Here is a 26,860-nt window from a genome sequence, read left to right as displayed (position 1 = left end):
AAAAAAAAAAAAAAAAAAAAAAAAAAAAGAAAAGAAAAGAAAAAAGAGATATATATTGTTTAGTTATATTTAAAAATTATGCAAGCCAAGCAAAAGCAAGAACGATTATAACGACGAGGAATAAGATATTATTATCAAGAGAAAATATTATCAATATAATTATGTGGCGTGTTATCAGGAAGGAAAATAGGCAGATAAGACGAAAGCATGGACTGACGGTGGGGTTATGCTGTTTCGGTGCTGCGAGCTTGGTTGAGCGACTTCCGGTACCCCTAAGGAGGACTCCTCGGAGTCCGCTGGGCTGGTGGCGACCGTAGCCAGCTTGCCCCCCGCCCCGTCCAGCAACTTCCGGTGACCTCCGCCGATACCCCTGCAAGGATTGACAAAGCCATCCAGAACTGTAAGCAAAGCTTGCGGTTCTTTCACCTTTCTTTCTTTTTTTCTCTCTTTTTCTCTTTTATTTGTATAATTTTTCTTAGCGATACTTTTCAAGCATACTTTTCACGTAAACCCAATAATCTTGTTGTTTTGATTGTTTGTTCTGGTTGTTTGTAGTTTGTTGTTGTTGTGATTGTTATATTCCTTGTTTTTGCTAGCACGATAACGACAATGATAACACTGAGTTATGTATGCGTAAACAATCTACACTTGTATTTAAAAGCAAGTAGAAACTACGATGATCGAGCTCGATCTTATATCGTTGATCATGGATCGACAGAGCACGAGCAGGATGTTCTTCCTATAATTTGACGATTTTCGTAATGTCTGCTTGATAAGATAAGATTAGTAAGATATATATATATATATATATATATATATATATATATATAAATGGATTGATGTGTGGGTGATCACTTTGTTTAGGAATTTTCGTATTAGTCTCATGGATGAATTTTTCTGTCTCTCTCCTCTCACTCTCTCCCTCTCTTTCTCTTTTTCTGTACGTCTATGAAAAAGCTTCCCCCAGCTGTGGATCACTATAGTTTGATTAAATGTTAGTCGACATACTACCACACGTTCATCACCCTTATCAAAAATAAACCAATAACCCAAAAGGAATGGACGGGTGGATAACGTATATGTATGTATATGTGTGACGAGGGAGAAACCGGGGGTAGAAAAACTAAAGCAAGAGCGAGGACAAAGGAAAAGCAGCTGATCGAATCCCTTAATCGATCGACTCGTCTCCAATATCGTAACATGCAATTTTTCCAAATCCTTCGGATATATTATTTCATTTTGTACTTTCAATAATTTTTTTATATCCTGATCCCACGAACTGAATTATATTTAAAATCTCTGACCTCGATCGTATGAACGTCGAAAGATAAAAAACAAAAAATAATTAAATAAAAAATAAAAAAAATAATAAAAAGAAAGATAAACCAATATCAGAAGAACGTAAAATGTTCGATCTATTCATAGAATCGTCTCGAAGGGGTTGCTCGATGATTATCAATGAAAATAAAGAAAGAAAAAGAGAAAGAGAGAGAGAGAGAGAGAGAGAGAGAGAGAGAGAGAGAGAGAGAGAGAGAGAGAAGAGAAACAGATAGAAAGTTAAAAAAAAAGAGAGAGAGAAGTAAAAAAAAATAAAATAAAGAAAATGAAAGAAAAATAAAAGAAAATAAAAAAAAAGAAACTGTCGAAATGATGAACGAGAGAAACCTACCTGAGGGTTTGAGCCGTCGTCGCGGAGCGTAGGGATGCTCTAGGATTATCAGGCCTATGGAGAGGATCGGGAGAGGATACGGCCCTGGCCTGATCTACCAATCGCAAAACTGGACTAGTTTTTCCCTTTTCTATGCAATCACAGGTTTTCGATACACCACGCCAACCGGGCTGACCAATTCTCGGTTTTGCGTTTGGTACGATCACTTGACTTATAATTTGTTGTTCGTTCCTGTTATATTGTCCTAAGTTCGATAAGCTATTACGTTCGTTACGTGCCTCGAAACTATTTCTTTCATAATTTTTTCGCGAGTGTCGCGGCACGTCATGAGGTCCGGGTACCCTAAATACACCAGTGCTAGGTCCAGTAGTTGTCTCTTCGTAATGGTCGTTCGATAAAATAGAACTCGTCCGATTTCTTATAACTCCATTTCTTTGTGAGCTTGATTCCGTTAGATCCAAATTAGGAAATTGAACATTAGGATTGACAGCTGCCTCGACATTTTTAGTTTCTCTCGTCTGAGTTGTAATAGTTATCGTCGTTGTCTCAGGCATCACTGTCATCGATTTTGTTGTAGTAACCGTCGTAACCGTAGTAGTCGTGTTCCTACGATTTTCCGTACCGTTTCTCGTTATCCGAGAGGAAAGAGGACTAGACGTCGACCAGAATCTGGCTCTTGGATCAACGAGCATCATTGACGATGTTGGTGACGGTGGCCTTGGTTCGAAGGATGTTTCAGGCCGCGCATTTGGAAAATTACAAGGATTTTGGGAATGATTCGGGATACGTGGTGCCCATACCGGCCAGGAGGGTGACCTATAAAGATCACAACACAAATTTTTTGTTTCCTTCATTTCCTTTTTTCCTCTTTTTCTTTTCTTTCTTCTTCAAGCATGCATACATAAATCATAAAACTAATATTTAAGATTTATGGTTAGATTAAACGCGTGGGAGAAATGGGAGAAAAAGATAAATAGATTAATAGATAAAATGTAAAGTAAAGCTGGGCAGAAAATTAAATGAGAGATAATAATTAACAAAAAAAAAAAAAAAAGATAAAATAAATAAAGAGAACATATATATAAATACATATAAGAGATCTCTAGGGTCTCATTAACAGGAAGAAGAAGAAGAAGAAGAAGAAGAAGAAGAAGAAGAAAAAGAAGAAGAAGAAGAAGAAGAAAAAGAAAAAGAAGAAGAAGAAGAAAAAGAAGAAGAATAAGAAGAATAAGAAAAAAAAGAAAAAAAAATATTTACAAATATATATATATATATATATATATATATATATATATATGTATAAATAATATGTGCATATATGAGAAAATAAAAATACATATAAAGACAGGAGCTTCCTCGGTTCCTCGATTCCGATTAGAGATTCGTGTTTGCTTTGAATTATTCTGTAAATAAGCGTACGCATATATGAACGCGTCGATGATATTATATCCACCTTCATGCCTTTAAATAATTATTATCAATATGTGAATCACGATGAATCGTATCGTAGCAATGATAGCTCAAGAGCATCATCGACAAAGCCTTTTTGAGGGATTAATTCGAATATTAAATGAGTTATTTTGAAATCTAATCGCAACCCGCTGAATATTAGTTTGTTAATGATGAGAAATGTTTAGTATTGAATTTTTTATATGCTCGCGTTGAAAAGAAATATATGTGTGTGTGTGTGTACGTGTGTGCGTGTGTACGTATGTGTGTGTGTGTGTAAAGAAGAAAAGAAAACAGAAAATGAAAAAAGAAGAAAGAAAAAAGTAAGTAAGAAAAACAAAATGAAAAAAGAAAAAGAAATATACATGACACGTGTTATCTAGCAGGCAATGCGTTAGGTCGTGTGGCAAATTAAATATCTTCTTCTTTTTTTTTTTTATTCTATGTAAATCTCTTACGAAGAACATCCAAACTCCCTTCCCTCACCCGACGCCATGCGTTTTATGCTTATTAACCCATATTAAAAATAATAAGGCGAGCCTGACGTATAGATGTTGTTATAATTCATATATGTTATTATCGAATAACTACATGGAAGCAAAAAAAAATAAAAAAAAAAAAAAAAAGAATTTTTTTTTTTTTAAATATGTTAATAATCGTCGATCGATAATTCCTACTCAATTTCTACTTTACTTCGTTATCGATAAGGATATTTTTTTGTACGTTCTAATATTCACTTTCTTTCATCGGAATAAAAATTTCACAATTTCTTTTTTTTTTTCTTTCTTTCTCCTTTTCTATTATTCTCCCCTATATATTTTTCGTTTGTATTCCACATTTTCTTTTTTTTTTCTTTTCTTTTTTTTTTTTTACCTAATATGGCCACTGTCACCACTACTGCTCTGTCTACTGTGCTGACTGTGCGAGTTAAGGGATCCGTATCCCGATCCCTTGCTCAGTTGACTGGTATTGCTGCTATTCCTCGAATGGCCTGATTCTGTGTGCGCTTCTGTCAATGCCTCAACCACCGGAAGTGCCGAAGGTACGATCTCACTTAGGGTCATGGGATCGTACGTTTCCGTCCCACTGAGTAGTTCTAAAAACGGATCAACGAGAGAGAAAAAATAAAGTATCAGAAATGTCGTTTTAAACGATCGTCTCTATAAACGATGATATAATAATATATAATATATAATAATAACATAATAATAGTAATAATAATAATAAGAATAATAAAAATAATAATAATGTATCTTTCTGTTTGAAAAATTTATCAACGGAGCTCGACATTGAATCTCTTGTCTTCTTTTTCTTCTTCCTTTCTTTCATTTTTTCTTTTCTTTTCTTTTTTCTTTCTAATATCTTTTTCGTCGATGGGGAAAACAAAACTTAATACATTTACCGGATGAGAAAAGTGCTGGCCTTTTCTTCGGAAGACTACCAAAACCACTGCTTGCGCTAGCTATACTACCAGCCAACGAGCCACTGGACACGTAATCTTCTCGGTTGCTACATCTTTCAACGGTCACCTCGTCGGCTGTAACTCCTGGTACTCCAGGGACACCAGGAACTGCTAGTTGAGTCTGTTTTAACGATGGCGAAGGTCTGCAACAGTAATAACGATTAACCTTAACCTGTTAAAAAATTAATCGTGATCGCGATGATATAATGACAATGAGAAAAAAAAAGAAAGAAAAAAGAAAGAAAGAAAAAGAAAAAAGAAAAATAGATAGATAGATAGATAGATAGATAGATAGATATAGAGAGAGAGAGAGAATGATATAAAAAAGAAGATAAAAAGAAATTATAAAGTACGCTGGTATCATAAACGAGTATGAAACTCACACTTTAAAAAGTATATCCCCGGAACGTATGTTCATCTTAATAGCTACTCTCAGCATAGAATTATCCTGGCGATGTCTCGCGTCATAGCCTTCAAGGAGACACCTCCTTCGACAGAGACCAGCTCCTGCGAATTCGGCGAGGTTCAGATCGGTAAATCCTAGCCTCTGGAAGGACCTGCCTCCCTTCAATTCCTATGGGATCCAAAGAAATACCCTTGATATATGTGTACGTATATATATATATATATATATATATATATATATATATAAACATCCTAACTAAAAGGATCCTTAACTTTTAACGATCCCTCCCACTTACCTTCCTCACTGATATCCTTAAGATGCAAGGATCGAGAACACCGGTAGACGCATTCGCACTCATTTTACAACAGAACTCGAACTTGGCGTTCCACCTGACTGTATGCTCCTGAACTTCTTCTCTACAAATAAGATCATGAGATATGACGTCATTGCCAAGATATTAATCGATCGAACAAATACAAAAATATTTATCTCAATTCGCTTCGCAATTATATTGATTTTCGTTTCGTTGTTAAAAGGAAAAAAAAGAGAGAGAGAGAGAGAGAGAGATAGAGAGAGAGAGATTAACGAAGTAGTGGTAATGATCGTATTAAAAAAAGAAAAAAAGAAAAGGTCAGGAAAGAAAGAAAAAAAAAAGAAAGAAAATTTCATAGACCAACTCTTCCAATTTTTTTTTACAAACGTATTCCCTTTCAACATTCCCTTTGGTTAAACCAGACGCCAACGTCGAAACTTAGAGTTTCTTTATGATGATAAGATGAAAGGGTTCTCGACATCGATGACATTTACGATACTAGGGATGTATACTCTCTACGAGAGATCTAGCCAATGTAAAATATGACTCAAGTTTTTACCTTAACCAAAGGCTAACCATCTCGAAATAAATTTTCTCGAATATCACACTCCATGCCATTTGATTCCCTTTCCCAAGTTTATTTTTGTTATCTTATTATTTCAAGATTTTCTATTAGAGACATAACACAACGCGAACGGATCGCGTTGCATTTGAAAAATAAAAATGATACGGACGTTCCGCAAAAGTATCTAAATAATTAAATCCGATTGATATGTGTTTGAATGTTGATAAGAATAATATACATTTAGATCTCAAGGGAAGACTTTCGATTTCTCTCGGTGAAAAGATATTTTCAGAATCTGTTATATAGGGAGAGCTTCGGCAGATGAGAAAGACTAAACTGGATCAAACATAAAAGATTTCTTATAGGATAGGGAAACGTGACGAGACATCCAGCTGTTGGATTACGAAACAAGAAATATTCAAATCTTAGTGAATGGCTAACTCTTACGTTATAATCCATATTTTGGGATCCATACAAAAAGGATCAACTATACGTAAGTACGATATCATTTCGAATCGCTAATATAATTCCAGAAAATATCAACATAATACGTCGATACACAATATCAGAAATAATGCAATATAAAAAATCATACATATATATATATATATAACAACTATGTAAGTCAAGATAATTAAATTAATAAACTAGACTTTTATTGTCGCTCTTATTTAATTATACAAAAAAAAAAAGAAAGAAAAGAAAGAAAAGAAAAGAGGAACAACTGCTTGTTTATCATTTAAAAATCTCATACGACGTTAAACACAGTTCTACTTCGAAAATTACAATAAATCCGTACGAGCCAGAGTTATCCTTTGGCGTTCTATCAAACAACTAACTAACTTTGACAAAAATAAAACAAAAAAATATACATATATAAAATAAAAAATAAAAGAAAGGAAAAATAAAATGGGAGACAATCTCTCAATTCGAGTACCATGGACGTCAACCATGGAACACGTGTCAACAACCCCTCGTGAAAGGAAAACCTATTTTTATGTTTGATTGGGATCGTGGGTGTTTCGTAGCAACCATATTTCAAAACACGCATCCTGCGCGCAATACATACGTACGTACATACATACAGATGATATATACTGACATCTATCTATGTATGTATCTACGTTTGAAGAAATGCTATCGATTTATCAATAGGCGAGACACGTGCGTCGAGGGAGTCGCTTTGCAACGGTGCTCTCGTCGTCGGAAAATCGTTCGCGTGTCCAACAGACAGGCCATCGTAACGGAGACTACCCTCCGGAGTATTAGAAAAACCGGAAGTTAAGAAGAAAAAAAAAAAGAATGTAAATAAATTTCTTTTTTTTCTTCTTCTTAATTATTTTATTCCATCATCTTTCGAAGACATTCTTTTCTTCTTCTTTTTCTTTATCATTGTTTTCTATTTTTTTTTTTTTATTTTTTTTTTTTTATTTTTATTTTTATCTGGAACATCTCGATAAGAAATTTTTTTTCGACGTATATCTAAAAATATTTTTCAGCGCTTTTCTTCTTCTGATTAATCAATATTTTATATTTATATATTATTCTATTATATAGTAAAATATAACAGCACGTAGTATTTATATTGTATATGTATAAAAAATAAATCAATTCTTAGAAGAAATTCTATTTAATATGTTACAATAAAAATAATGTTACATGCGTAGGAATGATCGGAGACAAATACAAGCGTTTCTTTTAGAAATAAGAAAATAATGTAAATAAACATAACTAAATGCTTTGTAAAAAGGTAGGAATGTAATGTTGATGGTTGAAAGGACAGCTGCGTCGTGTCCTCGGTACGATTAGGCGCTATTCATAAAGCTCCATTACGCTCATTATAGCGGGGAACCGCTTTGAAGTGACCTTTAAACGATCAGATTCTAAAAGTATGGCTGGTCTAAGCGTAGATAAAACGAGAGAGACACACGCGCGAGAAACCAAGCGACATCACAAGAATACCAAGAAAAAAAAAATATATATATATATATACACACACATATATATATATACATAAAATATGTATGCGATTAAAAAATGTATGAAAATTGTACAAGTAAAGAGAATAGATAAATAATTACGATAACGAGATAATCGTCGTTGAAAGAAAAAAGGGGGAAGAGAAGAAAAAAAAATAAAAAAATAAAAAAAAAAAATAAAAAATAAAAAGTGGAGGAGAATAATTAGTGTACTCGAAGCTACTAGCACTATATCGTGATTATTATCAAAATGCTTGTGTCCTATCTTTTGTCTATTATCAATATTATCACGAGTGGTTTGCTTATGTTCTAAATTAGCCACTTCGGTTATAGCTCGAAAATAGCTTCCACGTGATTTCCGGTTGTTACGATATCGTACTATAAAGTTTTCCTGTTTTTTTTTTTTTTTTTCTTCAAATATAATAACAATAACAATAACAATAATATATGAAAAGGATAAGTTGATGTAAGCGGAATGAAAAATATTATTCTCTCTCTCTCTCTTTTTCTTTCGTAAACAAATATCTTTTTGGTAATCATATTACTGAAAATATTATTGAAATATGATTCCATATATATATATATATATATATATATATATATAGAATATTTATGTATAAAAATACATAAATATACATACTAAAAATAGTTGTAACAGGAAGAATAAATTGGTAATCCTCTTGTCCGAGAACTTTCACTAACGCGCGGACCCCGTTATATATTATATTATAGTTAGACGTATAGTTAGAACTAAACTACGGGTTATAAGTTGTATTCGGACAAGACAAGGCTGTCTCAAGGCTGTTAGAATCCGTGTGTGCCGTTGAAAGTTTCGCAATAGAAAATAGGCAACGGATAGGAGTCTCGCAGTCTATACCCATAGATTTCACTGATCTTTCTTTCATTTATATTTATAATCGATCGAGGAAAATTTTTCTTTTCACTTCTTTTCTTTTTTTTCTTTTTTCTTTTCTATTCTTCAACGTTGAATCTTAAAGTTTCTTTCTTTATTTTAATTCTTTTTTCCATTCTCTTTTCTTTTCTTTTTTTTCTAATTTCGTAACACGAATGACTTCGTCATGGTAGTTTCTTTTAAAAAATGTTTCGTAGATCGTAGATAGAAAAAAGAAATTTTTTTTAACGTCGGATTATAATATAGCGTAATTGCAAATGGAGTATCAAACTGTGGAACTGTATCGTAGTACGCGAAGGAATAAACCACCATGAAATTCGATCAACGGCTTCTTCTAGGGATTAGTATGTTTTTTCTTTCTTTTTTTTTTTTCACGTGAAAACCGCTTTGTAACCGGAGAATAATGCGAGTAACTGTAAACGAGAAGCCGTAGTAGTTGTTGGTAACGTTTGAAGAATTTACTGGCAAATTTCTCAATTTCGTTGTTGTTGCACCGCGACCTAAACCTCTCTCTCTCCCTCCCTCCCTCCCTCCCTCTCTTTCTCACTTCATCCCTCTATGAGTTTTCTACAACAATGCTCGCGTTCAAAGCGCGATATAAATTTCCATTAAATAAAGATTTCTATCAAATTTTAATGAAGTAGACGAGAAGTGGAAAAGAACGAAAAGAAAGAAGAGAAACAGAGAAAGAAAGAGAGAGAGAGAGAAAGAGAGAGAGAAAGAGAGAATATATGCACCTTTTTTATTTGCATATGCACCTATCTCATATAAATGAAAAATGTATGATTTTTAATTTATATACGTATATATATATATATATTTTTTTTTTTCATACAAAATAAATATTATATTCCACATTCTTTTTTATCTACTATACAAAAATAATAATCAAACGTGTTTACAAAAAATCATGTTACAAAATCATGTTACAAGTCCTACATTCTTTTTCTTTTTTTATGATTATTTCTTTTTGTTCTTCTTTATCATAGGAAGAAACATATCGATATAGGTCGCACTGGAATCTTCCTTAAGAATACAAAAAAGGAAACGAGCTCCTCTTTCTCTCTCTCTCTTCTGTCGCCATAGAGCATTCCTCGCTCATTCGCTATCTTAATTGTTTGCACAGACGTCGCGTGCACATATGGTCCTTTATTTGCATCTCGCTCGACATATGTAATACTACATGCATGCATGCATACATGCATACATTATACATTTGTCTACGTTCATTGTCGTAAGTCATATGTCATCATCATCGTCGTCATCATCATCATCATCATCATCATCGTCGTCGTCGTCGTCGTTGTCGTCGTCATCGTCATCATGATCGACGACGGCGAAAAAAAGAATGAAACAAGAAGATGCGGAATTAAAAAAGAAAAAAAAAAGAAAAAGAAAAAGAAAGAAAAAATGTTACGAGAAATAAATGATGTCAGAGTATAACGTGATGCAATCGAACGTTCTCAACAAGGACCAACAAGCAGGATGGTGTCTTGGGAAATTATGAAAGATTACCAGCTTCATTCTCGTAATATTTGATATTAATCGATCGGGTGTAATATCTTCAAGGACCTTCCCTGAACTATTTGAGAAACGTGCGTGAGTGCTGCTACCATGATCATGCTACCGATCGACCGACATCGTTATGTCACTTTGCATAATCGATTCGCACGTATTACGATAAGGACAGAAGTGCGCCTACGTTACGAACGTTTACAAAGATGATCGTTCGATTTATATCGATCGATATGATCAAGATTTATTATTATAACGAAAATGGTAGATCTTATTATATTCAAAATATCGATCGATCGATCAATCGATCGAAATATTTCAATAGAAAAATGACCGTCCACGTGTGATATATTCGAGAGTAACTTAAAACGTGATTTATCGATGATCGGTCATCGATGATTTTATTTGTTTTTCATATTTGTCGAATTATATAGGATGTAATGTTATCTAAATCGAGATAACACCTTGGCTCTCTTCCGATTGAAATTATTTAATAAAATATATTATCTACTGTAAAAGAAAAAAAAAAGGAAAAAAAAAGATATTGCAATTCGTTTCACACGAATTTGTCGACCGTCTATCTATCTATCTATCTATCTATCTATCCATTGCAATAACTTGATGAATGTATTATAAAAAAAAAAATAATAATAAAAATATAAAAAAGAAAGAATTACAATTCTTTTTTTTTTTTTTATTTTCTTTCAATAAAACTCGGAGATGAAATATCAAAGATCATTCTGACCGGGAATTGGACGTTGTGACAGAAGTAATGGAAATAGCGTAGTTTATAATCGAAAAGAGAGAGAAAGAAAGAGAAAGGGAGAAATAAGAGAAAAAGAAGAAATAAGTTTATCGTTTGAAAAATGAAATTGCATCGAGAAATTATTCTCTCTCTCTCTTTCTCTCTCTCTCTCTCTCTCTCTCTCTCTCTCTCTCTCTCTCTCTCTCTCTCTCTCTCTCTCTCTCTCTCTCTCTCTCTCTCTCTCTCTCTCTCTCTCTCTCTCTCTCTCTCTCATGTCGAAGCGTCATTCATAACGAAGTCTACTAGAAATCGAATTCTCGAGTGAAAAACAGATCAACGATTAAATCGAAGAAGCAGAGAAATATTTAATATTTTCTTTTCCTTTTTTTTTTCTTTTTTTCTTTTTTTTAAAGCTCTCCGAGTCTCGCGGATGTAATATTCTTCTTCGTTCAAAGTTTGGCTCGGACTATTCTAAACATAGAAAGGAAACGCGAACGAGGAGAGACTAGACTTCCTATCTTTTCTGGCGCCTCGTTAAAAATTACTAACTTTTCCTCTCGAGTAAGAATCGTATCGTACTCGGTAGGAAAAGTTTGAAAATTCTGTGGACATCGAGTAACACGAACAACAACAGCAACACATCAACAACAACAACAACAACAACAACAACAACAACAACAACAACCAACCAACACACAACGACAATTACAACTACAACTGCAACTGCAACTCGTTTATTTTATTTCTGTCGCAAATCAATACCTTCTCTTTGTTAGAAACTTTAAAATTATACACAATGTATGTGTAACTTTATAATTTCAATCGCATCGTCATTAGAATAATCACAATTAACTTTTAATCGCGTATATACGTATTTATACTTTATTCCGCAATACCATTATTTTTCAAATTCGAGTTGCATAATAATTATAGAATACTCTCATAAATTCGTAATTAAATTGTTTAACTTTATACAGAGACAGATAATGAGCATAAATATAATAAGTAATCACTTTCGATGGACAGTTACAAAATAATACAAACTTTTAGAATTAAGTTTCATCGTGAACGAAATAATCCCACTAACTTTTAATTAAATTTCTATGATTCGTTCTCCATTACTAGTAACGATTTTTATTATATTATAATTACTTTCAACCGATATAAAAATGCTAATACTCTCTTCAAACGTAAGATCCAAATTTCTTTATTAATAACCAATACCATTATATCTCAAATATAAATCGCATCAGGAACTCAAGTAGAAAACTCATGTCAAATTTAAATTAATAATTAAATTACTCTAATCTTGTTTCTCGATATTTATTATTATCATTATTAATATTGTATAAATAAAAACTAGTAACAATATTCGAGAAAGCATCGATAAAAAACGACATAAGTGTTAATCGAAAAAAAGAAATATTTTTACTAGAAGAAAGATCTTTTTTTTTTTGTTTTTTGATATCCTTGAAATAAAATCGTTCCGCTTTAGCCGAATCGATTAGGTTCAACGAAGATGAAGTTCGTGATAACAACGACGACGAGAACGACGATGAACGTGAACATGAACATGAACGTGAACGTGAACGTGAACGTGAACGTGAACGAGAGACACGAGCGTTAAGAATTCGAGCCCCCTAGTCAAGGAGAACGATTATCGAGTTGGCTTCAATCGAATTATACGCGTTTGAATTGCCGAAGGCAGGGAACCGTTATACGTGCCACGTAAGCGCCATGCAAGAAGTCAAAAACCAAGCTAGGAAAAACAGCAACGACGAATACTCTCCTCATTGTGCGATAAGCAAGAAAAAAAGAAAAAGAGAAGAAAAAAAAACAAAGAAAAAAGAAAAGAAAAAAAAAAGGAAACGTAATCGATCATTCAAATACAAACGATAAATCGATCGATCTACATCGATCGAGAGGGATCGATCGTCAACAAAGAGTATAGTTCCTTACAACTAAACGATTAGATCCTCCTATTCGTAAGACGTTCTCGATCGATCGTCACCGATCACAATCGAGCCTTGGAATTTAAACCGAACACTTTTCTCAACGATCGTTGCCAATCCGATTACGAGAGGCTTCGAGAATATTCTATAAACTTTAAAATCGAATTTACGAAAGAGTTCGCAGAATGAAACTTTTTAATATCTTTCGAGAAAGAGAGAAAGAAACAAGCAAATAAAAAATCGATATTTCCAAAGATAAAAGATATATATCGATGATCGTTATCGATTGTAATTTCGTTCGTGATTTCAACGAACTCGAATCCATTTAATACATTTCTATTTTAATTTCGATGAACAATACGATTGGTTATTTTTAATCATTTCTTTTATTCGTAACGAATGTTCCACGAAAAATTGGATCGATAAGATAGATCGATCGTATATAGATAATACACACACACACACACACACACACACATCGCAACTTACATCATCCTTTCATATTTAAATTACATCATGATTCGAAAAAATCGCGTTAACTTTTTTTAATTAAATTCATCGCTCGATGTTGTAGTTTATCTTTCAACGAATTTCTATTGCGTCATGATACGAATAAGATTATCGACCATTTTTATCGTTTAATCGTTATTGCAATTCTGTCAAAAGAAGAAAGAAAAGAAAGAAAAGAAATAAAAGGAAATATAATTACTCAATTGTGAAATTAATTTTATTTGTAAAATTTGACAAAAAAGTTTTCAACTTTTTTTTCTCTCTTACCTAATGATCGTTCAAATTCATTCTTTCTTTCTTTCTCTCTCTCTCTCTCTTTCTCTCTCTCTCTCTCTCTCTCTCTCCTTCTCCTCCCTCACTTTTTACGCGTGTATATGTGTGTGTGTTTAATAGAGAATTTAGATTAAGAGAAAGAGAAACAAAGAGAGAAAGAAATGGAGAAAGAAAGAGAGAGAGAGACGTAGATAAAATCGATAAGTTATCGAGAGCGCGTGCGTGTCTGACGTTTATCTCAACTCCTTATCACGAGAAACGCGAGAACGGTTTATTAATTATTTATCGGTAATAACTTTACACCGTTGTTCGTTTCGAGTTTAATTATTTAAATGGCCGATTATGTCCACTCAAATTTCTTTCTCTTTTCTTTTCATTTCTTTTCTTCTCTTCTCTTCTCTTCTCTTCTCTTCTCTTCTTTTCTCTTTTCGTTTTATTTCGTTTCGTTTCGTTTCTGCTTTGTTCCTTATCAATCGTCCTCTATATCGTCTTAAGGGACGCTTATTTGTTGTAAAGCAACGATTGATCCTCGTGTGAGACTTCGTTACACGAAGGGTTCGCACGATCAATACGGATCGTCGAACTCTCTCACGTCACTTTAAACGTCAGCGTCTCGAATGGCAAGGTTTATTACATCTCGCATTGCAACTTCTGCCTAAATTGATTCGCGAATTTGAACGAAAAGAAAAAGAAAGAAAAGAGAGAAGGAAAGAAAAACAATTCAAATACGTCCTTTTAATTTTATTATATTCTTTACCAAAAAAAGAAAAAAAGGAAATAGGAAAATAATTTTCCTCGATCGCGACAAATAAAAACTTACCTCTTTTTTTCTACGATCATTAATTATCTCTATTATATATCAATTGTTCGAGCAAAAGAAAAAAAAAAAAAAAGATCAAAGTAAAATCAGAAAGAGTTGCCCCGAATAAGGGAGAAAAGGAAGAAGAAAAAAAAAAGAAAAAAGAAAACAATACACAAATCGAACACAAAACTAATAAACAGAGTCGTAAGAATGTATGTATAAAGAGGGAGGAAAAAAAAACAGATAAAGAAAAAAGAAAAAGAAACGCGGACGATAAATTAATTGTAATTATAATTCGTGGAAGATAAAACACAAAGAGACAATCGAAAGTGACTGAACGACCTCTGACACATTCGTTCAATCTCATACGTGTATGTGACTCAATGAAATACGAGGCCACGAAATCTTTGGCATTCGCATAGGCGCAAGAAAGGGTCGAAGACAGTCGTATAAATTACAACATAATAGCGCGAGGTCATGGCTCTCGTGCAACGCCGTGATAGTAATACAAATCAGGAAGTGAGTTTTGGGAGGAATGCCAAATTCAATTTCAAACGACACTCGAATCGATTTCGTATATATATATATATATATATATATATATATATATATATATATATAAAAAGTCGGTTTTTATTTCGTACCGACCTTGTTTCCCTCCCTTCCCCTCTTTATCTACCACCCCTACCTTTTTTCTATCGTAAAATTTGTTCATCCCGAAATAAAATGAACAAACGAACAAACGATTCGCATTTCTGCTCGTTTCCAAGCACTTACTCGAATTTTTATGCAATTATTTAATAAATTTATTAATTATTTAATAAAATTATTTAGTGCATTTTGCAAAAAAAAAAAAATGCTCACCATGTTTACGTCAAATAAATATCAATATTTGTTTAGAAAATTCTTTAGAAAAACGATTTTATGTTTTAATCTTATCAAAATAAATGGCATCTTTGACAGAATCATTATCACGTATCACTCTTCGATTGCACGATGATCTTGCTCGTATAAGTCTAATCATAAATTTTTAATTTGTCACGTTGTATAAATAACAATAAGTTTTTCTCGGAAACGAACGAATTGTACACAAGATACTACAAATAAATTGTCAACAGATTCACGTAATCTCTATCTTTCTATCGTGTTCTCTCTCTCTCTCTCTTTATTTATCTATCTTCCCCCTCCCCCCCTCTCTCTCTCTCTTTAATTTTATTATATCTAATTTACGCGTTGAAAAAAAAAAAATTCTGAGATATTCGATCGTTAAATTAATAAATAAAAAAGAAAACTTATCTAATACTGCGTTATGCGTGTTCTCAATGTTAAACCTTACAAATACGTTGCATCAATTCGTGTCACGTTAGAAAACAGTGTGGGTGAAGCTACGCGATTAACACACATCGATCTTTTATTCCAATACGCCCACCTGTTTCAAAGGTCGAGTCAAATTACAAGTGGCTTTTTCTAATCTCCTACTGTTCGCGTTTGTCTTAAGCGATATTTACAAAGAGAAATCGCTAAAAAGAGTCAATTTGATCCCGGAGAAAAAAAAAAGAAAAGAAAAAGGACAAATGCTCACGTTACCGCAAAGAAAAGAAAAGAAAAAAAGAAAAGAAAAAGGGGAAAAGAAAAATCCAAGAAAAAGAAAAGAAAATTCAACAAGTGCATCGTGTGCATCAAGTGCATCATAGTCCCACCGCCCATTTTTCTTTTTCTGTATTCTTTTTTTTTTTCTTTTTCTTTTTATTTCCGCAACGCTCATATTTTCCCTCGAATTTAATTCGAACAGGATTTATTAAGTAAACCAATTACGATGTTCAAAGAACGACCAGAGAGATAAATAAGAAGCAACCTTGACTTGGACGAGGATTAAATGCGTTTCAGGAGATGCGTCTATCTATTTCTCTCACTAACATTATACATATTAATCCGCTCCAATAATGAACTCGAGTAAAGCTAATAAGGACTTCAAGGTCGTACATAATTGGCTATGAGCATTTTTAACTCTTGTGTCTTTCTTCCTTTTCTTTTTTACTTTCTTTTTTTTCTTCCTACTGATACACCGATTCTCCCATCTAATCGAATGAACGGTTTAATATTCCAAAAATTGATTTTATTTTAGTTCCGATATTTATTAACAATCCATTTCAATTTATATGCAAATAAATAGAATAAAAATTTCTTTACGATATATCAGTAATATCTCGATCGATAGATCTCTTGAATGATCTTTTCTTTTCTCTCTTTTTTTTTTTTTTCTTTCTATAATATAGATGGCAATCTTTCTAATTCTCTGACAAATTTCTAGATCTTAAAATAGATCATTTTCAATCGAAATGATCTTGAAAGGATTCAAGACGCGTAGAGAATTGGAATATAAATTCTGCTCTCTCTCTCTCTCTCTCTCTCTCTCTCTCTCTCTCTCTCTCTCTCTCTCTCTCTCTCTCTCTCTGCCTCTCTCTTTCTCGACTCGGAAGATTTCCAGGAGAGTAAACGTTTCCAATAGTAGGTATCACGAAGCGGAAAGTTTTTCTTCTTTTCTCTCTCTCTCTCTCTTTCTCTATCTTTTTCACACGAGAAAAGGCCGCTGGCCACGAAGTCACGGTGTCTATGGAGAAAAAAAAACTCGAACACGGAATAGACCAAAGATTGCTTCAATTGCTCTCTCTCTCTCTCTCTCTGTCTTTCTTTCTCTTTTTCTTTCTCTTTCTCTCTAGAAATTCATCAGAGCGAGAAAGATTTGGTTACAAAATCATTCTCACGTTAATATAGACAGACATTTTCATTCGAATCATCTTAAAGATCTTATCTTATCCTCTCTTTCTCTCTTTTATTTTTTTTTCTTCTACCGAACCGGTCAAAAGTTTCCACAGATAATTTTCAAAATCAATTAATCCTTTTTCGAAACTTTGTATAGAAGCTAATTCTTTCTTTCTTTCTTTCTTTCTTTCTTTTTTTTACATTCCTAAGCTCGTAATTTTACAATTCGAAGAAAAAAAAAAAAGCATTAATCAGAAAGAAAGGGAAAAAAAACAAAAAAAAGGAAATTAAAGGTAATGGATTTTTTCAAAGATCATTGATCATTTCTTCCACGAATATATTATTCCTATTATTTCTTTTTTATCGATTTAAAAGATAAAAAAAGATAAAAGAGATACATGTAAATCGTTCCAAGAAAAAAAAAAAAAAAAAAATTTTAAAATGACGATATCGAGTAGACAGAATAAAGAAAAAAAAAAAGAAGAAGAAGAAAAAAGGAAGGAGATCACGCGTTCTGTTCCAACGAGGATTCCAATACGATTATGTCAAGTCTCGTAAACAAAGTTCGCATCATTCCATGGCTGACTATGTGTGAAACTGTTATTAACAGATGCTCGTCATCGTTTATACATCGCTCATCTTTTGCTCGATTGTCCTTAAAATAGACAAACAAATTGATTGTATAAGAAATAATAAATGTTCTCGCGTCCAATAAAAAATAATTACCCTCTTGTTTTTTCCTTCTTCTTTTTTTCATTTCATTCATTTTCTTCTTCTTCTTTTTTTTCTTTTCTTTTCTTTTCTTTTTTTTTTTTGTCATAATCGATTTTTCAAGATCTTTATTTCGAAGTAACACATCGGATGTTATTCGATTAGTCGATCGGATACTATCTCAAGATGATCAATTAGAATTGTATAATTAGAAGTGAGTATATAAACAAAATAAAAATAGTTATTTGCCATTGAAGAAAGATAAAATTATCTTCTGATTCATTATTTATTTTTTCTTTCCCCTATTCCCCTCCCAACCCCATTATCTATATCTTCAAATTAATTCGAGTGTATCGTTTCATGCAAGATTTATAATCATTATTATTTTCCTTTCTTTAATTTTGTAATTGTAATATCGAATTTTTAATTTGAAAGAAATAGAAATTTTCTGATAATCGTAGCAAAATCGTGCAATTTAAAAGCGGGAAATTTAAATATAGTTCTTAGATCATCAACGATAAAATTCTTTGAACTACGACCCTTTACGTCATTCAAAGTGATCAAAGATCTAAAAGAAGGTCATGGTAATGAAAAGTAATAAAATGTTTCAATGCTGAAAACAGTGGACAGCTTGTTGAGAGAGAGAGAGAGCTTATCTCGACGCCCTGCGATTTATGTTTTGGTATGTAAAATGCGAAAGATGTGCCTTGTTCGCTTTCTGCGAATCGATAAATCCTCTCCACCTTGTTCACCCCTCTACTCCCCCTTTCCTCCTACTGGAACAGTGCTTCTCTTCCTTACGCAACCCTTCGACATATTATCGGAATTTGAAACATTTCGAATTTTTCTTTTGCAGAAATTTAAAAATTGAATAAGCAAACAAAAAAAAATAAATAAGGTCTAAAAAAAAAAAAAAATAGTAAATAATACGATCCTTCAAATCGAGCATTATAAAGAATTTTCTATAGAATCTTTCTAGTAAAGGAAAGAAAGAAAGAAAAAAAAAAAAAAACAGAGAATAGAATGTTAAGAAAAAATAAAAAAATAAACAGATAAAAGAAGAGGAACGTTTAAAAAATTGGAAGTACAAATATTCTCACACTGATTCGATATTTAAAAAAGAAAATTAAAAAAAAAAAAAAAGGGTTATAATCTAACTGAATAAATAATAATTGACTTGTCAAGGCTCTATAAAAAAAAAAGGGAGAGAAAGAGAAAGAGAAAGAAATCGACAGATCGAGAAAAAAAAAAGAATTCTATACTGATACTTCGTGGAATATAAAATGAAAACGATCCATCAAACGAGGGATGATATAAAGGGGGAAGTATAACGAAAAGACTCGAACAACGACGAGCATACGAGGACGAACAAGATAAAATATACTACTGGTTTTTACCGACGTAAGATCGATGAAACGGGCAGGTTCGCCATAGGAAAAAGTTTGCTCGCTTCGTGGAAAATGGAAAAAGGTAAAAAGAGAGAGAGAGAGAGAGAGAGAAAAAAAAGGGAAAAAAGAAAGAGAAAGAGAGAAAAAAGGTAAAATGGTGTCGTCATGGAATAAGGTACGTCGAGAATAAAGATAAGATCAGGAAGTTGTTAGATATGAGAAACTTTTACTATGATAAGCATGATAAAATCAAAGTTTCCTTCTTCGTTCATCTATTTACTTTTTTTTTTATTTTTTTTTTCTATTTTTTTATTCTTTAATTCTTTCTAAATATCTGCCTTAAAATATGCGTTCATTAATTCATTTTTCTTTTTTTTTTGCGAGAAGAAAGTCGATTAATAAAAGAGAGAGAGAGAGAGAGAGAGAGAGAGAGAGAGAGAGAGAGAGAGAGAGAGAGAGAGAGAGAGAGAGAGAGATAGGTTCATTGATTCGCGTGTTAACACGTCTATATCACAAAAACATGAATCGAGTTCAATGATGCATGTATATAGATGTATGCGTTTGCTATACATAAATGCTTGTGCGTATTGCGTGCATAGTGCAGAGTGTGTTAGACGAGGGGGAGGGAGAGAGAGAAAGAGAAAGAGAGAGTAATCAATAAGTCTCTCGACTCTACCGGCTAAACAATGTCTAGTACATAGGTCTCGGTGCCTTTCAAAGGCGACAGAAGCCTTCCTCTCTCTCTCTCTCTGACTGGCTGGTTTGATCTAACCACCAACGATACAAAGGCTTAAACCCACCAAATTTCTCCTACTTTTCAAAATTATATCGTCGCGTTAATTAACGAGCATAAAAAAGAAAAAAAAAATAGAAAAGAAAAAAACGAGAGAAAAAAATTAACTCGAACAGAGCTCGCATCTGGCTTACTGGCTTACGAAATAATTACTTTTTTTTTTTTTGGATCAAAAGCGTGTTGAGAATAAAAATAAAAATTACGTGGTAGGGATAAGCATCGAAATAAATACTTTCTCTCTCTCTCTCTCTCTCTTTCTCCGTTTCTATCAAGAAATAAAAATCAAAGGAAAAGTTTCGTCTCCTGTTCTCCAAAAAAAAAAAAAAAAAAGAAAGAGAGAGAAGAAAAAAAAGAAAACAGAATAAATTATAGAAATTCTCGATATATCCATTCTTTTCCACGAAATTTCAAAGTTACGTCGGAAAGAGATTTAAGTCGGGAAAGCGTTAAAATAAACGGATGAGATTACAGACAGTAGGTAGATCAAATAAATAGGGCAGAAGTTCTCTTATATTTTTCTTCGAATGAACGTGTGGGTTCGTCTTGCCGCGTAATCCGAACTAACTCGATTCGAGTCGAATCGATTGAGAATATCAGAAAGAAGTCTTTATTTTATAGACTTAAACAAAACTTTCTTTTATCCGAATTTATTTGAATAGGTATTGTACGTGTGCCTGTGGTTACGTCGATCGAAGCTGATATACAAATTTTTCCTAGTAGAAATAAAAAAAAAGAGAGAGAGAGAGAGAGAGAGAGAGAAAGAAAAAGAAAATAAAAAAAGGAAAAGAAATATAGATTTCGACCAGGATCAATTTCAAGAGAAGCTAAAAAAGGAAATAATTAACTGGTAGTTTTGGATGAACAGGTTACACTTTGCCCTATGTGAAAGCAACCCCTCTCGTTTTACCCTCCTACTAGCATGTCACCAATCATGCGCGTTATCGACACCCAATTCTCAGTATCTCAGTTCTCCTAGTTGTAAAGTTTTATGCTCTCTCTCTCTTTCTCTCTCATTTTCGTCTCGATAAGGAGAACATTTAGGCAACAAAGTTGTATGGTCAATAGAAGGAACATGTAATAAAGTGTTTCATGGTCCACTGCCAAGGAGAATATATATATGTATATATATATATATACATATATATTCATCTCTCTCTCTCTCTCTAGAATCACCCTTCTTCCACTCCTCCCCTAACTCTATCTCTGTTACGCAAATTCGTAGAGTAATCGATCGGTCGACCTTGGCCGGACCGATCTCCCTCTCTCTCTTCCTCCTACCCTCTCTCTCTCTCTTATCCCTATCCTACTTCGAAATATGATAGAAACAATCTGAAAAAGAGATAAAAAGATATAGAGATAGAGAAAGACAGAGATAGAGAGAAAACTGTAGGGATGTTAAAGGATCGTAAACTTGATCTCGTTCTCTATCTTTTCCGCTACTTTCTTCCAGGAAAAAGATATAAAAAAAAAAAAAAAAAACTTGTGTCTATCTCTTCTTATTCTCTCTCTTTCTCTTTCCCTCTCCCATTCTTCCACTTTATCTCTTTATCTTTCTCTAACTCGAACACTAACTTTTCTTCCATCCTTTTTCTTTTTTTCTCTTCTTACCTCCCCTCGTCCCATCCCTTCTCTCAACTATTTCATTTCTTCGTTCTTTCTTCGTCGTAGGTAGGTATATACTCAACACATTGAACGATACACTCGATCAATGAAATAACAAGCCGCAAAATTGACGTCTATTCTACTTCCGCATTAGGATGACAAGTTTGAAAGGCGAACGATCGCTATGGGAAAGATAGAGATGGGTAGATAGATAAAAAGAGATAAAGAGAAAGAGATAGAAATGTAGACTACCATTGTGATAGTTATACATGAATAGGAAATTTAGAAAAAGAGAAAGGAAGAGAGAGAGAGAGAGAGAGAGAGAGAGAGAGAGAAACGTCATTAAATTTTCATCGAGAAAAGAAAATGTAACGAGGATAATTTTCCGAACAATAGGCAGACGAGTCCGTCATTAATTATCGACTTCTATTTAACGATCTAGTACGAGGAACAATACTATTTGAGAATAAACGTGAACGAATGGTGTATCAATAGGTGATGATAATAACCTAAACGACTTGAGTCCTATTGTGTGTTAAAGAATGTTATTAGAGAATATTCATGATGTCATAGCTTATGTTGATGACAAATTGCAGTCATTGTGCGTATTTCTTATTATTATTATTATTATTAAAAATCCATGATCAATAAACTATTCTCAAAGATGATTCTTTTCAGACGCAGAATAATATGAGAAAAAAAAAGGAAAAAGAAAAAAAAAGAAAAGAAAAGAAACTTAATTACAATAAAATAACAAAATTCGAAACTCCGAAAGAAAACTTTCTTTCCAGTATTCCGGAAGAAATGTAGGCTAACGGATCACTCCTTCCCCATTCCAGTAAAACGTGAATGAGGTGGTAGAAAAAGATAAAAGGAAATAGAGACAGAGAAAGAGAAAGAGAGAGAGAGAGACAAAGATAGGAAAGGAAGGAAGAAGGGACTCCCTCTTTTCTAATATCTTGCGCAGCCGCGTGCGGAGAATTTGAACACGATCGAAACATGGTCGCCCACGCGACGACGACAGCTTCTCGTTGCTGATTGACCGCTTAAGATACGTGATTTCCTGGCGACAATGTTCGTGCGACTGACAGTGAGCAGCACGGATATTGTTGATGGAATTAAGTGGCCCTAACGGAAACATCGGGGCCCTTCCTGGGCCGTATACGATTTGCGGTAGTACCCGTCAATCCATTTTAGTATATGCGTGTGTATCTTTCATATCATTAATATATATTAAAAAAAGAGAGAGAGAGAGAGAGAGAGAGAGAGAAAAAATTTAGTCGTCGACCCTTTCGTACGTATCGTATTTGATAAAATAACGTTATAAAAAAAGTAATATTAATTTATTACAATCTACAAAATAAGTCGTTAATACTCTTAATGTAAAGTTAAGTATTTTATATTCTTTGCTTTCTTTTTATTCGTCCAAAAGAAAAAAAAAAAAAAGGAAGAAAACAATGATATCTTCGTCTGAATTTATTCATCGATTTGTGATATAACGTTAAATAAATATTACTTTCATATATGCAAAATTGAATATTAATTTTATCATTAATTCGATATAAATCTTGTACATAGTAAAACTGAGATTGCAATGAATATTAATTTCCTTGTTTCATTAGAATATCGATCGGTCTCGATTTCATGACGAGTTGATTATCGATACGATTGTCAAAAAATTTGTTAAATAATATTTATTCTTTCTTCAAACGGACAGAACGCGTTAGCCGCATTGTAATCGATTTTACGCAGTGCTCGGCCACTACTGTTCTACACACTCTATAGAGTATAGTTTATCCTATAATTAAAAGGGCCTTTTAATTAGACCATATTATGCATCATGCAATTTCATCAATGAATTCGTCAAACGATTGTTATCATTATAGTTCTTGTTGATCTTGTTATTGTTTTGTGATAACCAAAATATCGATTTAATATATCTGACTCGTTGACTTTCCAATTTCTTACAAAATCGAAACAAGTTTGACGAGTCCGAGTCGATTAATTAAACTCATGATACAGACATAGGAAAAAAAAAAGATAGAAAGAATTCCGTTAAATTGCATTAAATTGCGTTAAATTGCGTTGACCAATTCTCGTATTGCATCGAATTATCCAGTAACTTTTCCTTTTTTGTCTTTGTTTTTTTTTTCTTTTTTCCTTTTTTGTTCGATCGTCCTTCGGTCTCTTCACATGAATGAACGTCCACTCGGCATTCATAACTCTTCCGTTTCTCTCTCTCTCTCCCCCCTCCCCCTCCCTCCTTTTTTATTATTTTTTTTCTTTGTCTTTCCTTAACTTTGGAACAGAGCCAAACGTGTATGTGGAGCACCGCTCGAGTCGTATCGTCGCCCACACCTCTTATTTTTTTTTTTTATATTTTTATTTTTATTCTTCTCTTTTCCGAGAAAGAGAAAAAAGAGAGAGAGAAAGAAAGAAAGAAGAGAGAGAGAGAGAGAAGAGAGAGAGAAGGGGGGGAGATGTATCGATCTGTTTAAAATGAAGAATTATTTGATTTGTCATTAGAAAAGAGAATGGATTTAAGATAGATCTTTGATTTCGATTGATCTTTGAAGAATATTGCTTTATATATATATATATATATATTCTTTTTCGAAAAATGAGTCTTTCTCTCTCTCTCTCTTTTACACGCACACATAAACGTACGTAGATAAATAGACACAATAATATTAGAATGATTCATAGATATACATCTTGGAATTTACTGAAATTTCTTGTGATCTTTGTGGGTGTAGAGTTTCTAAGCACGGCTTTAACAATCTTAAATGACTCACACATATAAGCCTGTATAAACTTACCCAATTTAATTAACACTAAATTAGGTTCAAGCTTACAAACGAACATAGGGATGGATGATCGTTTTAAATTACCAAAAGGACTTGGTGAATGAACCTAACCCGAAGAAATTTCTATTTAACTTCGGTACATTGGTAATACCAACGGAAACCATGGTATATTTCTTTTCTATTTTTTTCTTTTCCTTTCCTTTCCTTTCCCCTTCTTTTTTTTTTATATATATATGTACATATATACATATTAAGAACTATATCACGCGAGCCTAAATTCACATGAGATGACAATAATCGTCGTAGGATATATACGCGGAGATATTATATGTATATACCTCGTTCGAAGCACTGTAATCGGGCGTTTCCTCATCATCACGCATGAAGCCGGTGTCAGGTCCTCTTTACTGTACCTCTATCTATCTATCTATCTATCTGTGTGTGTGTATGTGTGTGTGCATATATATTATGTGTACACACACACACACACACACACACACACACACACACACAACATATACATAATGTATACATACATACATATATCATATATGTATATATATATGTCTGTGTGTGTACATATATATATATATATATATATATCTTTCTCTCTCTCTTATTCTATATATCTCACGTTTCCACGCAGGGACATCGGCCGACAGGACATTGTCCATTATCGTCGCACACTATCCTCTTATAATTTTTTATCTTTCTCTCTGTCTCTCTCTCTCTCTCTTTTTCTCTCTTACACATATTTCGTCTCATGTTATTCTTTTTTATACCAAGGGAAGACAGATCTGATCGTTGCAACGCGATTTTATTTCAATACGAAATAATGTCAATGCTGCGCAAAGAAAAATATTGGAAAATGGTATAACGTAAAAACTGACGATGTATTTTAAATGAAGAAAATTTTTCAATGACCTTCTTTGTTTTTCTTTCCAATGAAATAAGCAAAAATAAATCTATGGACTATCCGAGTTAATACTTAACTCTTGAAAAAAGAAAGAAAAGAAAAACAAAAAAAAAATGAAGAATTAAGTTAAAACAATTATCCTGAATAACGATTTGAATAACGTGAATGAACGTGAATTCTAAGAATAAAAATTCGTTAAGTACACTCCTTGATATTATCTAGAATAACCAATCGTACATTATATCTATTGGTTGGCTTCTGCATTCGTGGCTCGAGGTCGATTTGGACATTGAAAAGAGCGTCTTTTCAAGGAAGGTCATGGTTCAAGGTAGAAAACGAGAAACATAGAGAACAGAAAGACACACACACATACAGAAAGAGAGGGGGGAGAGAGAGAGAAAGAGAGAGAGAGAGAGAGAGAGAGAGAGAGAGAGAGAGAGAGAAGTTGGCGAGAGATGCCTACGACCATTAAATTGGAAGTACTTATCTCGATCCGATTACGTGTACCGACTTGGATACACTGCGAATGACGTGATAGCTACTATTTATCATTTTTATCTTACACGTCTTCTTTTTTCTCTATCTCTGTCTCTCTCTCTCTTCCTTTTTGTTTACTTCACGAAGGTGACACGAATCATGTATGCTAATTGCAAAACGAACCGACGATGAGATTACTTTATATTTGTGACGTATGTTTTTAATGAACTCTTTTTTTGTTTGCTCTTTTCTTTTTTTATTCACTTCTTTTGGCCATCTGTGTAGCAGGAAAAGATTATATTCAGTTGTACGAATTTTTTTTTAAGGTTGATATATATATATATATATATATATATATAAATAAGAGAACGCATTTGTTATCATATTTTACGAAAATATTCATTTGTGTAAAAAAATTTGTTTCGGAATAATAATAATAAACATACGTGGAAAGAATGATATTACACATTTGTGAATAAAACTAATATTACTATTAATGTAATACATTATTAATATGTATATCAACGAGGTATTACGTTATATCCTATGTCATATTGTATAGTATTTATAATAACGACATGTAACGCATGCTAGTTATTCGTTCATACGTGTATACTTATACGTGTAATTACGCGAGGATAAGTATCTCAAACGAAATATTAAAAGATCTAACTCTAAACTACCACTGTGCCGTTTGTGAAAAAAAGAAGAAAAAAAAAAAACATAAACTAGTTACATTTATGTAACTTGCTTATAATTTAATGCTCTTTGAAATTCTACGTCAAAAATTATGTTGAAGGAGTGAAAAAAGAAAAGAAGAAAGAAAGAAAAAGTAGTACATATACTTTTA

General features: G+C 32.9%; 1 protein-coding gene across 4 annotated transcripts in view; it reads right to left on the bottom strand.

Moving 5' to 3' along the window:
- The window catches only part of LOC122633364, a 37,957-nt gene that overhangs the window by 1,929 nt on the left and 9,168 nt on the right, over positions 1-26,860 (bottom strand). For 2 of the 4 annotated variants that reach the window (XM_043821164.1, XM_043821166.1), the window contains 6 exons: positions 5,282-5,402; positions 4,964-5,154; positions 4,521-4,723; positions 3,992-4,214; positions 1,670-2,485; positions 218-370 (listed from right to left, as the gene is read on the bottom strand). In XM_043821164.1, the coding sequence (XP_043677099.1) occupies positions 218-370; positions 1,670-2,485; positions 3,992-4,214; positions 4,521-4,723; positions 4,964-5,154; positions 5,282-5,402 (1,707 nt within the window). Of the gene's footprint in view, positions 1-217; positions 371-551; positions 766-1,669; positions 2,486-3,991; positions 4,215-4,520; positions 4,724-4,963; positions 5,155-5,281; positions 5,403-26,860 lie in introns of those variants that run through there. The other 2 variants (XM_043821167.1, XM_043821165.1) reach the window with 2 other exon arrangements.

This window comes from Vespula pensylvanica, chromosome 12 (genome assembly GCF_014466175.1).
Source record: "Vespula pensylvanica isolate Volc-1 chromosome 12, ASM1446617v1, whole genome shotgun sequence".
Taxonomy (NCBI): Eukaryota; Metazoa; Arthropoda; class Insecta; order Hymenoptera; family Vespidae; genus Vespula; species Vespula pensylvanica.
The sequence above is the reverse complement of the archived record's forward strand: the minus strand, read 5'-3'. Positions and strand labels throughout refer to the sequence as shown.